General features: G+C 36.9%; 2 protein-coding genes across 2 annotated transcripts in view; both read right to left on the bottom strand.

Moving 5' to 3' along the window:
• Positions 1-2697: 2697 nt before the first annotated feature.
• Positions 2698-6705, bottom strand: LOC139783994 (uncharacterized). Its single transcript, XM_071723170.1, has one exon. It carries the CDS (start codon positions 4245-4247, stop codon positions 3240-3242), a length of 1008 nt encoding a protein of 335 aa, XP_071579271.1. The 5' UTR covers positions 4248-6705; the 3' UTR covers positions 2698-3239.
• Positions 6706-15533: 8828 nt separating this feature from the next.
• Positions 15534-18504, bottom strand: part of LOC139783998 (uncharacterized) — a 14888-nt gene continuing 11917 nt past the window's right edge. The window contains exons 8-9 of the mRNA XM_071723174.1: positions 15766-15898; positions 15534-15678 (exon numbers count right to left, since the gene is read on the bottom strand). Of these exons, the coding sequence (XP_071579275.1) occupies positions 15628-15678; positions 15766-15898 (184 nt within the window). The 3' untranslated portion in view covers positions 15534-15627. The remainder of the gene's footprint in view (positions 15679-15765; positions 15899-18504) is intronic.

Below are 18504 nucleotides of genomic sequence, written 5' to 3'. Positions count from 1 at the left end.
CCTGTCTTGCAGAATCTACACTTCGTATCTTCTTCGTCCAGCCAATATTTATTTGTGTCCTCTAAATTGCCGCACCTTAATTTTATCATCGCTCTAATCTCATCTCCTGTTTTTACTTTATCCAAGTTTACTTTTAATAAATAACTAGGTGTTTTGTTTCTCACCTCTATCTCTTTGTATCTTGTATTATACCTTGCCTCTGCTATTTTACTGTTTATTATTTGCCCTTGAATGTCCTGTTCCCTTATTCTTACTAAGCCTTCAGTATTTTTACCTTCATTATTTAATTCTTTTATTACTTCAGAGCTCCAACCATTGTTATTATAAAATCTTTTTCGTTCCAAATTATATAAATCCTTTTTATTTTTATCCATTATATCCTTTTCATCCCAACATGCCTTTACTAAACTTCCGTCTTTTTTCTCTCTGCTTCTTTTCTCGTACCTCATGGCTCTTATACCCCAACCAATTTTTAGTTTCTCTAATCCTAGTTCCCTTACAGAAGAAATATTACATACCTCGGTGTGCAAAAATCTAGTCTAAATACCCATCTTACATAATCCAACATGACTTTTTCCAACTCCTTTTTTTCACTCCACCCCCATACCTCTGCTCCGTATGCCATTACACTTTTTACTAGGTACTTAAAAAGCGTCCATCTCCTATTAAAATCATCTTTGCATAATCTTTCTCCTAAACCCCAGACCCTATTTGCAGCGATCCTTCCTTTCCTATTCAGTTCTTTTATATGATCGGCATAATTACCTATCCTATTAAACGTAAATCCCAGATATTTGAACTTTTCTACTTCTTCTATTATTTTATCGTCCCATTTCCATGTCTTAATACCTTTTTTACTTTTACTATTAAATACCAGCACTTTAGTTTTTTCTGTACTTAATTCTAGTTTCCTTTCTTTTAAAAATCTTTTTAACATGCTCATCATATCTAGTAAAGCCTCTCTATTTTTCGCTACCAAAACCATATCATCCGCGTATGCTAATGACCACACTCTCACTCCTCCTAGCTCTACACCTCCTATGCCACGCTTTTCTAAAGCTTTATTAATGTCCGCAATGTATAAATTGAACAGGGCAGGACTCATCACACAGCCCTGCCTTACACCTTTCTTTGTCTTGAAGCACCTTGTGAACCCATCCTTCGTCCTTATTATCACCTTTGTCTCTTTGTAAATTTCTTTTATCTTGTTTATTAAACTGCGTTCCACCCCTTTCTCTTCCATTGTCTTCCATAAAATTCCTCTGTCTACGTTGTCGAATGCTGCCTTTAGATCCACAAATATTGCGAAAATCTTGTCTTTCCCAATTGCCATACCTTTCTCCCTCTCCCTTTGCACTATATGGTTCAAGATAAATATGTTGTCTATCGTAGACCTCCCTTTCCTAAAGCCGGCTTGGCTGTCAGGTATCATTCCTTTCTTCTCCATTGTTTCCTCCAATCTGTTCTTTAGTATTTCCGCATATAACTTGTATGCAGTGCACAGCAGAGAGATCCCTCGATAGTTGTCTGTTCTCTCTTTATCCCCCCTTTTATATAAGGGGACAACTATACTTGTTCGCCATTCAGTCGAAATTTTACCTTCCTTCCAAATGAGCTTCAACAGATCAGTTAGACCTCTTCTTACTGCTGCGCCACCATACCGCCATGCTTCCATTGGGATTCCATCGACACCTGCAGCTTTGCCTAACTTCATGTTCCTGACTGCCCTTACTATCTCCTCTTCTTGCAACTCCCTTTCTTGAACCTGTTCCTCATTTATTTCTTCTGTTCCCATGTCACGCACCTCCATCGCCTCTTCCCTTACTTCCATCTCGGTCCCACTTAACAACTCCATGAAGTAACTTCTCCAGTTCTCTTTCGGAATATTATTCTCTTTCCATTCTTTCTTCTTTCTTCGACTGTTTATGTAGTTCCAAATTTTCTTTTCGTCCTTCAGTTTTCTTAATTCCTCTTCTTCCCTCTCTCTCTTCTCCATCCTTTTCTTCTCTAACCACCCCTTCAGGCATTTCTTTCCTTCCAAATAATCTTCCTTACTTCCCTTTCCACTTCTCCATCTTCCGTACTTTCTTTTCACCTCCCTCTTCTTTCTGGTGCAGCTCCTATCCCACCAATCTTTGTGCCCTATTTTCCTTCTCTTCTTTATCTTGACTTCCTTATAAACTAAAGCTCCAAGGATCCAGTTTTTGATTTTCTCCCATTTCCTATCCACCGACTCTATTTCCTGGTCCTCATTTTCATTCCATACCTCCGTCCTCTCCCTGTATAATTTCCTTGCCTCTTCGTTCCAACATATGATCTTCTTCGACATATTCTGTTCCTCTTCTTCCTCTTCTGTCCACCCCTCTATTTGTCTCGCGTTCTCCTCTTCCTCCAGTAAAAAGGTCAAAGGCAAATGATCCGAGTCCACCTTGTCCCCTATTCTAAATTCCAACACTTGTTCTTGCGCACTATTATTTACAATTGTATAATCGATTACTGAGCACCCTCTCGCACCCACATACGTATATTCCCCATCCCAATCCCCCTCTGTACATCCATTCAAAAAATACCATCCTTTTTCATTTATCATATCCACAAAACTTCTACCGCCATCTCCTATGACTTTATCTTTACTCTTCTTTTCAAAGTCATACTCATCCTCCCTACTCCCTCCTAAGTTTCCTATTTTAATATTAAAATCGCCTCCTATAATAATATCCTCTCCTTCGCATCCTTCGCATTGCTCTGTTATTTTCGCCATTATCTCTTCAACATCTTTCTTTGCTCCTACATTATATACTGTAAAAATATTTAGTCCTTTTTCCCCTTTTACTATTCTTGTTCGCGCAATTCTTTCTGTAATCATTACACTTTTATTTTTCTCCACTTCCGACCCCCAATCTTTTCTAATACCTATTAGTAAACCTCCCTACCCTTCCTCCTTTCCCTTACAGCGTTAATGTTTTTCCAGTTGTGCGTTTCCGGCAGTCTACCCTTAATTCTATCCCATCCCTTATCCTCTAACCATGTTTCACATAACCCTATAAAATCGAAATCTACTATGTAATTCCAAAAATCTTTGTCCTGCCTCTCGATACCTGCTACATTCCAAAAAATTATCTTTCGCCTATTTTCTTTCTTCAGCTGTTTCACTTTTCCGACCTCCATTCGTGTTGTTTGCCTATTGTCATCTTGAATGCCATAACTTACTGGTTCTCTTCTCCTAACTTGGCCACCATCTAGAAATTTTTCTTTTCTCTTAGTTCTCCTGCTTCCTCGCTCCACACATACTGCTTTCCTCCTATATTCATTTTTTTATATCCTACTTTAACTATCTTCCCATCTTCTTTCTTTATTCTTGCACGCTCCCTTATTTTTCTCTGCACCTCTCTCTCCGTCTTCGTCATATTATGGTCAATATAGATTCTGCCTACAGATTTGTCCTTTAATTTCTTCTTCTCTTTCATTATCTTCTCTTTGATTTCCCAGTCTTCCAATTCTATTATTACCACTTCTCTTCCTTCCATTCCCACGGTTTGAACACTCTTTACCTCTTCTTTTACCTTAAATTCGTGCTCTAGAAATTCCCTAGCTACATCTTTTATGCTTCTTGTCTTTGTGTTTGTATTCAACCCTCTTATTACTATCTTGTTCCTTCTCTCTCTTTTCTCTTTTTCTTCTATTATTCTTTTCAATCTTCTAACTTTTTGTCCTATTTCGTCCTTTGCTTCCCTCTTCCCTTCTCGCGACTCTACTTTTCCTTTATTTTGCTTTACTAATTCCGCTACTTTCTCCACTATTTCTTCTATATTTTCTCCTTTAGCAACTCCAGTTTCTCCTCTCCGTCTCTCCATCTCTTTCATTCTCTCTTCCATCTCTACCAGCTTCTTCTCCATTCTATCCACTCTCAGCTCCCAGTTTTCTTTTATTTCCTTTATCTCGTTCCTCAGTCCTACCATTTCTATTTTAAGTTCCCTTAGCATCCCCATCAGTGTTCCTTCTTCATTCTTTATCTCCCTCTCTTCTCCTGTCTGCTTCAAACCTGGTGGTGTTCTATCCATCATATTACTTTTCTTAAATATTTCATCCGCCATTCTCTCCCTCTCTTCTCGTTTCCTCTTGTTATGTTCCTTCTCCTTATCTCCACCTCGTACGTAATCCAGTATGCTCAACGAATCTGCTCTTTCCCTTCCTTTCAGTTCCCTCGCGGTCTTCTTTTTGCCTGTGCCTTGCACTTCTTTCGACATGTAGACGGAGCTTAAGCACGCCTGCCTAGTACCGCCTACCCTCGCCGCCGCGAGTCACCACCCGTCCTACCGATTCGACTGCCTATCTACCTCTGTAAATTAACCGTGCCTACCGCGTGTTGCTACCTTATCTTACATTAACCTATTCTGACTCCCTTTTTTAATTCTTGCTTATTCGCCTCTCTGTCACTTTTCGCGTCTTCCTCTCAATTACGCCGCTTCCACCCCTCTCAACTCGCCCTCTCCTGCCCCCGGCACCTTAACAAACTATCACCTACTCTAAATATTCGCTAGAATTATCGCACTCATACACTCTCTGACACTCATTCGTCCACATCCGCTAACCAAGTCCTATAAACCTATTTTATTATATATACCAATAGTTTCCCTTCCATATCGTTACAATCTTTTTCAACAGTACTCTAAGAAACCTGCAAATCCTATCACTTTACTCACTGGCGACAGATGGGTACATACGAATTGTTTGTCGAAAACTTAAAACTAAAAGAAAGATACGCATATCAACAAATATTTTGCAGATTTTCTACTTAACGCGATCATGAATATCGTTGTCACTTAACATTATCACAAACATTACGTTTGTCGTGTCGCTATAATAGCTTTGGAACTTAATCGAATCAGTATCGCAAAAAAGAACGTATCCATCCATCCCTACACTTTATTTATTATCCCTACACTTTTCTCTTTCTTATTTGCTATCCTTATATCTTCTAAAATTATACGGCATTTTCAAAAATATATCATAGCTGAATTAACTCGCATATCTTGCACTGTCTTTTTTTTTCTCCATTGCTTAACTTCTATTCGCCTCCCGACTCGACGTATATGCTACTATACTCGTCCAAGACGTTATTCGCGACATTTACAAGCTTTCTGTTTTTCTCTTCAATCGCTCTAAAAAAAAAAGAATGTGCCGTCTTGAAGCGATTGATCTCCCTAAAGGATTTAAAAGTTATAATATTTAATATTTTATTAAAATACATAAATTTTTCTTGGAAAAAAAACTTGGCGCTGCTAGACCTCGAAATTTTAAATCAATAAATAAACTTATCCTATATTTAATTATAATCCGGATTATTCGCCGTCGTCACGCACGCCCATATCACTCGCTCGCACATACACACCACGCTGATAATCATTTTGTTACTCCCGTCGCATTCTTCTCTGAATTATTTTTATTTATTGTTGTCCTTATTTATTTAAAATTTCGAGGTCTAGCAGCGCCAAGTTTTTTTACAAGAAAAATTTATGTATTTTAATAAAATATTTTTATTTTGTACTGTTACCTCTGTAATTCTTTGTGATTAAATCTTTTATTCTATTGAAAAATACATATATAAACTTTGTATTTAAATACCTTGTATTCCCTCGTTGGATTTAATATTTTAATAAAATATTTTTATTTTGTACTGTTACCTCTGTAATTCTTTGTGACCACTAAAAAATACACATGTAAACTTTGTATTTAAATATCTTGTATTTCCTTGTTAAATTTAAATAAAATTTTTTAATCTTATAAAATTGTTATCATACATTCTTTTTCTAATTGACACAATGTAAAGATTTTTCAAAATAGTGCAACAATTATTTTTTGAGGCAATATATACCCAGATAGCCAAACCTGAGCAGCAGATTCCACGCAGAGTCTGCATTACATTTTTGGTATCAGAAAGGCAACAAATTGCACGCGGAAACTGCTCTATCAGACGATGTTGTCAAACTGTAGCCAGAAATGCGACAGAGCCTGCTGACAGGCAATGTGAGCAGATTGGCAGCAGAAACCGCGCAGAGCCTGCACACATACTTGGCAGCAGATTGACAACAAAGATCGAGCAAAGCCTGCGCGCATGACTTGAGAACAGAGTGGCAGCAAAAACCAAACAGATCCTGTCGATAATCAGCTGTTGAAGTGACGCGCATTATTATAGCTCATCATTAAAAATTATCCCTGATCTATACTGTATATTTAAACGTTTCTTTTTATGAGAAAAGAATACAGATGTGGAATAAATATACATATGTATATATATAATTTCGAAAATAGAACATATACATATATTTTATTTATATACTACAATACATGAAATGTATAAAACGAATATTTTACAACTCAATAATATTATACATTACTATCTGTCCGGCGCCGGCGTTGCCCGTCGAGGAATCCGTGAAAACACATTTTACCTCTTTTCACCCCGTTAGGAGTCGAATTTCTAAAAATCCCTTCTTAGTGGGTGCTTACGTCATGAGAGGAATACACTACCCGAATTTCATGTTTCTAGGTTCAGGGGTTTGGGCTGGGCGTTGATGAGTCAGTCAGTCAGGACATTTGTCTTTATATATATAGATTAGAATGGCGCTATATAATTATATTACATACATTAGTTTCAATGTGTATGTGTGTGGTGTAGAACACTATCATATTTAAAATATTACAGGTAAGAAATTTAGCAGACCAGAAATAATTGTTATAAATCAGATTATCTTGTTAAAACAAAATAATAAAAAGATAGGAAAAAAATTAAATTATTCCAGTATATGTAGGTCAGTAAAGGATATTATAGAGAACAATTGTAATAACAACCAATTAATGAGAGGTAGTTAATTAAGAATATTATTTAAAAATCAGTAAAATTTTCTTTATTATATTCTCCACTAATTGGTTTCTAGTACAATATCTTTTATAGTATCCTTTACTAAGCTAGACATCTTGACACACACATACACACACACACACACACACACACACACACACACACACACACACATACATTAAAACTTTGTAATATTAGCTCTTGAGTTGTAATGTTTTATATGTATTTCATGTATTATAATATATATAATATATTTTCCATTTTTAAAATTATTTCACATTTGCATTCCTTTCTCATAAAAAAACGCTTAATTAACAGTATAGGTCAGGAATCATTTAAAGAGCTAATGCATGACATTTAAACAGCTGATTACCCATACAGCACAAAATGTTTTCAAAAAATATTTTTGAATATTTCTGTAAAAATATTGCAAGAAACATTTTAAAATTGTTTTAGGAATATTTAAAAATGATTTAAAAACCTTCTGTGGTATACATTTTTAAGAATATTTTAAGAATCTTTTAAAAATATTTATAAAAATGTTCTTCTTTATTACCCAGACAATATTTTCTTAAATATTTGAAATATATTTTTGAAATATTAATTTAAATCTACATATTTATTGTTTTATAATCTCGTTCCAAAATATTTAAAAAATATTTTAAATTTATTTATTATTGGCTTTATAATCTTCTTTCAAATATTTTTGAAATATTATGAAATATTCTTAATTAAAAAAGATGCATGGTAGCGCATCTTTCCGTGATAGTTGGCAACGACGCCACTAAGCGGCGCATAATGGTAAGACTAACTCGTAAGTAAATTTCAGTTGAGGGCTGATATAAGCAGGCTTCCTGCGAAGCAAAATCATGACATCCGCGAGACATATCTTTGTCAGCAATACAACGCAAGGCTCAACCAAAATTGCTGCAATGATTTTTTTGACATAATCTGGCGGACATAGAAACATTTAAAAAATATTTTTGTGAATTATTTTAATCTTTCCTAAAAAATATTTTTTGCTGTATGGGTATGGACAAAGTCTGCTCGGTTTTTGCTGCCAATCTGTTCTCAGGTCGAGCGCGCAGGCGCTGCTCGGTTTTTGCTGCCAATCTGCTGCCAGGTTATGTATGCAGGCTCTGCGCGGTTTCTGTTGGCAATCTGCTTACATTGCCTGTCAGCAGGCTCTGTCGACAGAACACGAGCTTAATGCGGACACAGATGGCTATGGTTTTGGTGTGGGATTTTGATCAAATTTGCTGCCAATCTGCGCGCATTCTGCTAACATTTTGTTATCTGGGTAATTATATCTAATGTCGATTTTATATAATCATATGTGATTATATCTAATCATTTTTTCTCGGGTAAATTTTGCACCCCAAAACAAATTTTTAAACCCTCTCAAATTTTGGGCGTGGCGCTGTTCCGGTTGACATGGAATGTCCCATATATATATATATATATATATATATATATATATATATACCCAGATAGCCAAACCTGAGCAGCAGATTCCAAGCAGAGTCTGCATTAAATTTTTGGTATCAGAAAGGCAACAAATTGCACGCGGAAACTGCTCTATCAGACGATGTTGTCAAATTGTAGCCAGAAATGCGACAGAGCCTGCTGACAGGCAATGTGAGCAGATTAGCAGCAGAAACCGCGCAGAGCCTGCACACATACTTGGCAGCAGATTGACAACAAAGATCAAGCAGAGCCTGCGCGCATGACTTGAAAACAGAGTGGCAGCAAAAACCGAACAGATTCTTAATTAAGAAAGATGTATGGTAGCGCATCTTTCCGTGATAGTTTGCAACGACGCCACTAAGCGGCGCATAATGGTAAGACTAACTCGTAAGTAAATTTCAGTTGAGGGCTAATATAAGCAGGGTTTCTGCAAAGCAAAATCATAACATCCGCGAGACATATCTTTGTCAGCAATACAACGCAAGGCTCAACCAAAATTGCTGCAATGATATAGATATGCAAAATAATATTTTCCAAAGTAAGATGTAAAGTATATTGTGTGTAATGTATATTTTTCAAATATTAAAAAAATTTTTCAAACGTGAAACAATTATTGCTGATTGGGTTAAACATATTTTATTTTTCGAAGCAATACTTCTGATAGAAAAATTTTACAAATATTATTGTATATATTTATTTGCAATCTTTTAAAAATATTTTTGAAAATATTTTTCTGACATAATCTGGCGGACACAGAAAGATTTAAAAAATATTTTTGTGAATTATTTTAATCTATACTTAAAAAATATTTAAAAAATATTTAAAAAATATTTTGTGCTGTATGGGTATGGACAAAGTCTGCTCGGTTTTTGCTGCCAATGTGCCAATTTGTTCTCAGGTCGAGCGCGCAGGCTCTGCTCGGTTTTTGCTGCCAATCTGCTGCCAGGTTATGTATGCAGGCTCTGCGCGGTTTCTGTTGACAATCTGCTTACATTGCCTGTCAGCCAGGCTCTGTCGACAGAACACGAGCTTAATGCGGACACAGATGGCTATGGTTTTGGTGTGGGATTTTGATCAAATTTGCTGCCAATCTGCGCGCATTTTGCTAACATTTTGCTATCTGGGTATATCTGTTTCTATATAATCCATATTTGTAACTTCGTAATTAATACGATATTTACAATACGTGTGCACACGCAAAGCTTTTTCTTCAAATAAACAATCACAACAATTCACTACCATTCACTATTGCGCTGTTCATAGAGCCTGTAAACGCTAACGCTATTAAGGAGGCTCTTACCCGGCTGCTCTAATCAATGTAGCAACCGAAAAATTATCATTAATAATTGGTTATAAAATTATCGGAAAATTAAATAAAAAAATAAATAATGATTTTTACATAGTGTAAGAGTAAGTTATATGTTCTATTAGTGTAAATATTAAAATTTATACAATAAGTCAGTTGACTACGTCAGTGCTAAAGAGCAGAATAATAACATGCGCGTGTTACAACGTCGTCTGCAGCAGTCTGTAGCTAAGTGAGGTGTAGCCGTGTAGCGTTGTAGCGATTGATGCGATGAAGAGATGGAGCCAAAAAAAAGATATAACGTGAGAATGCTGAGAGGGAAAATGAAAGGAAAATTCTCGAAAATAAAGGTTGTCAATGCGCGAGAGAATAATTATGCCGCTACCATACAGCGCAGAGAAAAGACATGTGCAAGTGAGGTTAGAAAGAATAATTAACATTGTTTACTTTTTGATTTTCAAGGTTTGATTGGCAAATAATTGAAACTTATTGTTTATATAGATGTTTAAAAAACGCATTTTACTTATTTACGTGTAATACAACATTTGAAACTTCGCGCGATTTTGACACTCGGAAGATCATTCGCCTAACCTGTCGTACGTCATATTAAAACTACAATATCTTTTATAACTCATCGTCAACACCAAGTTTTCTTCTTATCATTAGAAAGATTATTATTTTAACTACAATTCCTTAGTTTTTTGTTTACCTGGCTCGCAAACTTGCCAAGAAAATACATCACTTTCGGTAAAAATTTTAGTGTTTACCATATGCCCTGTGTTAAAAATGCGAATTTCAATACTGATATTTTTAAAATTTTTATCGTCAACCTATGCTAAAGTTTTGGGCATCGGTTCGTTGTGGTTCACTTTACAACATAATTTAATTTCATAAAGATCTGTCGTTTTATGATCGAGGTAAGAGCCTCCTTAATGCACTACCTTGGAAGGAAGAGCGTTGGTAGCGAGCAGTTATGACGTATAACACTACCAGTAATGACGTCACGACAGCGTTTGGTAGCGCTATCATAGAGCTCCGCGAACAGCCAGTAGCGCTAGGTAGCGCTAATAGCGTCTCCCCGAACGCATCCATACTACGAACTGGAAAAATGCGGACATAGAAATCTTCTCAGTATGTCCGCAGTAAATCGTAGTACGTATCTCGAATGTTTTGAGAATGTACGCAATATACTGCTGCGATATCCTTCGAATGTTCTTAGTATCTACATGTGCTGTATGGGACGTTACCGTAACATAAACTCAAAACCCTCTCAAAGCATTGGTCATCTTAATTTCGGAGAGAGGAGAGGGTGCAAATAATTATCTCGACAGTGACAGTATTAGAATAGTATATATATAGTGGACAAAATAAAGTGTTACAGATGTTTATCTCCAAAAATACTGTTTGTAGAGAAAAATGTTTCATACAAAAGTTGTAGGGTTTCAAGTAATTACATAGTAATGTCAGTATTGAAGAGTGTTATCAAGGTCCCGTAAAAATTTTCTTGAACTTTTTAAATGAAAACCCCCATTTTTTATTACATATTCATGTAATAACTTACCTCGAGAGCTTTTTAAAACACTATAATAAAACATTTTTTTATCAAGTACTTTTTGAGTTATGGAGTTTGAAAGTTACAGCACCGCCGGCATTAGCCAAGTGTGTGTGTGCGCGTGTGGGCGTGTGTGCGTGTGTGTGTATGTGTGTGTGTGTGTGTGTGTGTGTGTGTATGTACATACACATTTATCTGTAACTGTTTAAAATATGGCATGCATTCGAATTATTCGAATGAAGGGTAAGAATGGTCAGGGCTCGTATTCCGTTCCTGCCTACCGACAACTGTCGGTTCGATGAGTGTCGTTGCGCAGGTTTTTCATATTGTGTAAAAGCTGCGCCGACACCGTTAACGACGCCGACGACTGTCGGTAAACGGATTTTAGCGGAACAGAATACGGGCCCAGAGCTCCATAGGGTAAAATCAATGATCACGAACTCTGCCTTATCGACCTCCCGTAAACACACTATAGTTATAATCGCGATGCCGATGTCAGCGCGGCAGTTCTAATACCGCGCCTGCGCGTTACTGCGTGGCGCTTTCGTAGTCTACGCCCTTCCGGCGACGAGCCGGACAAGCATGTCGTCATTCTTCGTTTGAAGCTCGACTAGTGAGCACGTTGTAAGGCGTAGATACGCCATTCGAGAATATTCTAGAAAGACGCAGATCGGTCCATCACTACGAGAATCGTCATCACGGGCATCCGCCCTTTCAGAGGAACGAGAAGGACGATCAACCTGAGGCTAGTTATCCAGGGCATCCGCCCTTTTCTCAAGAATAATTCGTATAATACTCGCTCGTATAATACTCGCTCGAGGAAGAACTATTAGTTCTATATTCAGAAGTACAAGAGAGTGGCATTCGCCAAGTGGATGGCCGCCGCGTTTGCAAATATGCAACGTGGCTCGTAGAAATGAGAGGGCTATCAGGAATCCTTTGTTGATTCTTTTCATATGTACTTCGAAACAGTTGGTCTAGTAGACATTCCTGAGGTAAGGTACCTTTGATAATACCGGTATTTCCGTATATGCATACACGAGTAGTTCTGTAATCATCCTCATGATTACAGCATTCTCAGAGACGTCTCGACGAGGCACTTTTAGTGCGCGAGTTATTCTCTTTCCTACTTCATGCGCATGATTTTAAAGGATGAAATTTAATGAGCTAACGATTATAAAAGAGATTAAATCCAGGCCTGCGGATTATTCATTATCAAGTAAATTCATACGCTTTTATATGTTTTTGAGAATAATCACTTGTTAATTTTAACTGATTAAAGAATATCTTTTACAGAGATTTGCAATAATCTGTTCAAACCTCTTTATGCTAGTAGAAGATTACTGGCTTTTGCGTTCATTCTAAATATTAATAGCATTTGCATTTTCTTCCGAATATTATTTGTATCTGTGTTTATTTTAGATATTATTCTCGCGTACGTATTATTCTCTGCGTTGTTTTTCCATCGCATTACAAGTATTATTATAATTAGCGTTCATTTCTTCTTACAATATTATCCGTATTAGAATGTTATTAAAGCAAAGATATTGACTATCTCGCGTAATGTGAACGGTATATGTTTTATACATGCGCTTTCTCTGTTTATCTAATCTGATGTAATTTGATACCGCTGTTGTGTGCGTATATATATATTTTTTCTTTGTTTTTTGCCGCCTCTTGAATCAATGGTGATTTAATCTAATAACACGGTTCTTCGAATTAATATTCTGTATTGTCTTTATGTTTATATTGAGTAAGGTATTTATGTTCTCAATAACCTTGAAATATTTCTTCCGTTTGAAGATAGCAATATCTAGAATCATCAAGAAGGAATTCACAGACCAATGCTTGACCTTCATTCAACTTAAATCATCATTGAATTCCTACAACAATTTTGTATTGAGCGTTTATATTTATTTGATTTTGTGTTTCATTACTACTGCTTATTGAATCTTATGAGTGATGTATTTTATACTATGATTATTAACTGTGTTTAATACTTTATGACACGTTCATTTCTGATATTATTGCGCAACTAAATATTATTGCAAACTAATTAAATAACTATTTGCTAAAGTTATTCATGATTATAACATTAAATTTACGAAACATTTCTATGTACTGTTCTTTCATCTCCTTTATTCAAATACAATTCGAACTCTCCATTCTCACTCAAACAGTAACTCAAGAACTAATCAACCAAATCTTAAAGAATTATATATGAAATAGGGGTAGAAAAGACTAAAGAATATAATAAAATTAGAAAATTGCTAATAATAAAGGGGTTACTGATTTCTGTCTAAAAAATCTACGTAATTGCTCTAATTTCCGCAAATTTTGAGATATCAAGCTTAATTTTTTTTTATGGATAGAGTATCATTAAAGGAAGGTTGGTATTGAATTTGGCGATGATCGGTAAAAGGGTTCTTTCTTTATAAAATTTTTAATTTTTTGAGAAATGTCCGTGGTTGCTCTAACTTCCGCCAATTTTGAGATATCGGGCTATTTATAATTCTATTCTTCATATTTTCTACCCCTATTTCATATATAATTCTTTAAAATTTGGTTGATTAGATCCAGCTTTATACGCGATCAAAGGTCCATATGCGAAGTCGTTATATGGACCATGTAGCCTGAACTCCTAAAGTCAACATCGATTTCACATTGCATCGATTGTAAAACCCAACTTGTGCTACTAAGCTGACCCTCTATCAATTCATAAAAAGGTTAAATTTAAAATTAAAAAAAATGTGCAAATTAGAAACTTAAAGGTCAATCCAGACAAACTTGCATAGCGCATAAACATAAACATAAGAGAATTGATTGGTCCATATGCATGTGCATAAGGAAATAGACCAATCCGTTTCTTTAGTGCCCATCTATAATAGGTGTTTTAAGCCCTAAGCCTTAAGAAATTGTTCAATCACAGTTGAATTTGAGGAGAATAATTGACTGTGATTGGTCAATTTCTTAGGGCTTAGGGCTTAAAACACCTATTGTAGATGGGGACTTATGCATATGGTTATGCACCTATGCAAGTTTGTCTGGATAGACCTTAAAGGTGGAAGCACATAAATTGCAGGAGCCATGAGCAGAATGCAGAAGCCATATGCGCATGCGCTATGGTATCTGTAGAGCTCTACAAATACCATAGCGCTTGCGCATATGGCTTCTGCAATTTTATGTGCTTCCACCTTAAGGCTCCTGGTCCCTGAGCCGAAAACTCTGCGTTGACGGTGGCGACGTACCGTCGCGTTAGAAATAAGAACTCTCTCCAATGGAGAATTCTGTTCTCTGTGACATGTTGACAACCTATTTTGTTTTGCGTGGTATTTCGTTATTATTCGCTCTGTACTTGTGCTATAACATTTAATGTATTCGTGAAACTCGTAAAATTGACCGAGGAGTAAGATTTGCAAGGAATACATATGCGGAGGAACATTTCCCACTCCTTTCGATAGTCGTCAAACGGCTTGTTTTCCCGTATGTTTAGGCTTCGTTTTATGGTTATTTGTTTATTGTCGAGGGAAAAGAATAGTCCCCGGTCAATTTTAGAAGTGTTCTGAAATAATCTACAGTGATTTTTTATTGAAATATCTCTTAATTTGAGAATGCCACGCAACACAAAATAGAGTAATTTCTCGTCTCGATAGCAAGAAATTCAATATAGCCGCGGTGACTACCCAGGAGCCTTAAAGCTTTGTGAGCGAAATAAAATAGGAGCAATGGTAGCGATCTGTAATGATGAGGAAGCAATATGCAAGTTTCTAATTTGCACACTTTTATTATTCATTAATTGAATAAAGTACTAAAAAAGTATTAAAAAAATAGAACCGACTTAAAAAAAAGCTCTAAAAAGTATGAAATAATACTTTCAAGAATTTCTTTCAATTTTTTGAAGTCGGCGGCAAATTAATAATACTTTTAAGAATTTCTTTCAATTTTTTGAGGTCGGCGCCAAATTAATAATACTTTTAAGAATTTCTTACAATTTTTTGAGGTCGGCGCTAAATTAATAATACTTTAAAGAATTTCTTTCAATTTCTTGAAGTCGGCGCCCAGTTAATTTAGTAATTATTAATTTGGCGCCGACCTAAAAAATTGAAAGGAATTCTTAAAAGTATTATTAATTTTCCGCCGACTTCAAAAAATTAAAAGAAATTCTTAAAAGTATTATTATATATTTTTTGGAGCTTTAAAAATTTTTTTTTAAACTTTAAAATTGCCTGTTGAGGATAGCGCAGCGGAACGCTACTACATTATATCCATCCGAATGAAACGTTGCATAATTAACATATCGGAACCGTTATGAAAAAAAAAAAACAGAAGTTACAAAGAAACACAAGAAAGTTTATATATAATATATTATATTTTTATTGCATTAAGAAGATATATTTTGACTTAGACGATATTGAATAAATACTTAGAGGCACCAAATCATCATTGGAGAGAACGAAACATAGTGAGATAAGACAGCGATGTTTTTACAACCTTCAAGAAGTAAAAGATTTTCTTAGTGAAGTGGAATTATGTATAACAACAGAACCTGAAAATATAATAATATAAATTTATAGTTACCATAGCGAAGTTTTCAATGGATAAAATTACTATTTTGCCAGCGGTGATTTTGCACGGTGATGTCGTTCTATTCAAAATCAGGAGAAAGAGTTTTCGACATCTTTCCGAAGTATAATACCAATTCGCCCTGCAGCTATAACCGAAATAATATAAATTAAGATTATGAGGAGTAATATAAAATCTGACAAATATTCATTTTTGCTTCTTCATAGAGGAAGCTTTGTTTTCGTGAAAAAAATGTTTTTCAGGTATCTTTGGCAAATTGTTTAGAATGTTCTAAAACGTCGAAAAATCACTTCTGTACAAAATGTCCGTGTGTATGTGTGTGTGCGTGCGTGCGCGCGCGCGCGCGCGTGTGTGTGTGTGTGTGTGTGTGTGTGTGTGTGTGTAACGCTTTTGTTGTCCGTTTATGCTCTAACTTCCGTAATTTTTGAGATATCGGGATGCATTTTTTTTAATCGATAGAGTATCATGTAAGGAAGGTTGGGATTGAATTTGGCGATGATCGGTAAAGCGGTTCTTTTTTAATAAAATTTAGAATTTTTGTAGAAATGTTTGTGGTTGCTCTCACTTCCGCAAATTTTGAGATATCGGTCTATTTCTAATTTTATTATATTCTTCAGTCTTTTCTACCCCTATTTCATATATAATTCTTTAAGATTTGGTTGATTAGATCCTTTATACGCGATCAAAGGTCTATATGCGAAAGTCCATATATGGACCATGTAGCCTGAACTCCCAAAGTCAATATCGATTTGACATTGCGTCAATTGTAAAACCCCACTTGCGCTACTAAGCTGACCCTTTTTCAATTCATAAAAAGGTTAAATTTAGGTTGTGCCTCGTATAAGGACGAGAGTGTGCAAATGAGTATAGACGATGAACACAGGAAGTATGCTAAATACGTATATTTATTATAGCGAGACGTATCGTACAAGGGCCTGTACAAGAGACCGACTGACTGTAGTTGTCGTGGCACGCACGTACTGCCCTTCGGACGTGGCGCACTCTGTCGACACGCTAGCGTAGCGTGTGGTTCCCAACATCTCCCTCCTAAAATGGAAAGATTATCGTTCGGAGTACGATTTGATATTTGGGTCCAGCACCAGTCTTCTCGGTGGGGCTCGATAACGAGTAGAACGTCTTGGGGTCGCATTCGCTACAACATCTTCGTGGACTCTGTTATCGGGATTCTGGGACGTAGGTGGTTGTTCCACAACGGCCGGGGCGATAGCTGGTTCAGGGTCTAAATCCGAATTGAAGTCGGTGTACATCCAAGTGTCGTCCTCCGCTAGGCCTTGCGCAGGAGTGTTAGTTCCACCCCTCCAGATGTAGTTTATGTGTCTTTCAACGTCTTTACCATTGTCGAGACGTATGACACAACGTACTTCGGATAGGACTTCAAGGATGTTGCCTTGCTCACGTTTACCGTTCCGAGTGAGCACTATGACACGATTTCCAACTGATAAACGTCGTTGGCGGGAGCCATGGTGCTTCGTAAACTGATTTTCCATATTTGTTTGTTTTATTACGAGATCAGGTGGGACGTCTTCTTCCTCCTCGAGTTTGGGAAATAGCTTCGAGAAAGGTGAGTTGATTTGGCGTCCGAAGAATAACTTTGCAGGTAACTTCCTTCCTGGTGCTGACGCACAAGGCGTATAGCGGTAACTGTGGAGGAATTCATACAGTGTTTTTTTCCAATTAGATGGGTCTTTAGCTATGGCTCTCTTTACTGTGTCGACTGTTCTTTCAGCTTGTCTATTTGATTGGGGATGGTTGACCGGTGATAATAGATGAGTGATCTGTAGGTTCTTGCAGAGGTCAGCGAACAGTCCTGGAGTGAATTGGGTGCCATGGTCGCTGATCAGAACTTCTGGCGGTCCGTACCTGGAGAAGACTTCATGGCACAATTCCACAGTGCGATTTGCCGAAATTGTGGGCGTGATGGCTACATCGAAAAATTTGGAATATGCGTGTACGAAAATAAGGATGTACCGTCGATAGGACCAGCATAATCGATGTGCATACGTTCCAGTGCTCTTTTCGGAATAGGCCACGGATTGAGGGGTACCTTTATTGGCAACTTTTGAGTCAGAGCACATGCGTCGCACTGGCGAACAAGATGTTTGATGTCATCAGAGATTCTCGGCCAGTAGACGTATTCCCTAGCAAGTTGTCATTCTTCTGACGCCAGGGTGACCTTTGTGGAGAGCAGTCAAAATTTCGGGTTGCATTGTCTTCGGGATGATTACTCTGTCGCCTAACAGCAGCGTCTCATCTACGGTGCTGAGATTGTCACGGCGTTTCTTGTAGTGTTCCACGATTTCTGTACCTGTAGTGGTTTTCCAATCACTTGCGATGGCTTCCATGACTGCGACAAGGTCTTTGTCTGCCTTGGTTGCGGTGCCTCGTATAAGGACGAGAGTGTGTAAATGAGTATAGACGATGAACACAGGAAGTATGCTAAATACGTATATTTATTATAGCGAGCCGTATCGTACAAGGGCCTGAGACCGACTGACTGTAGTTGTCGTGGCGCGTACGTACTGCCCTTCGGACGTGGCGCACTCTGTCGACACGCTAGCGTAGCGTGTGGTTCCCAACAATTTAAAATGAACAAAAGTGTGCAAATTAGAAACTTGTACATTGCTTCCTCATTATTACAGATCGCTACCATTGCTTCTATTTTATTTCGCTCATAAAGCTTCCTCTATAAGGAAGCCAAACTAATAAATACTA

Source organism: Temnothorax nylanderi, unplaced genomic scaffold, assembly GCF_030848795.1.
Source record: "Temnothorax nylanderi isolate EJ_2023f unplaced genomic scaffold, tnyl_v1.0 TNYL_tig0568_pilon, whole genome shotgun sequence".
Classification (NCBI taxonomy): domain Eukaryota; kingdom Metazoa; phylum Arthropoda; class Insecta; order Hymenoptera; family Formicidae; genus Temnothorax; species Temnothorax nylanderi.
The sequence above is the reverse complement of the archived record's forward strand: the minus strand, read 5'-3'. Positions and strand labels throughout refer to the sequence as shown.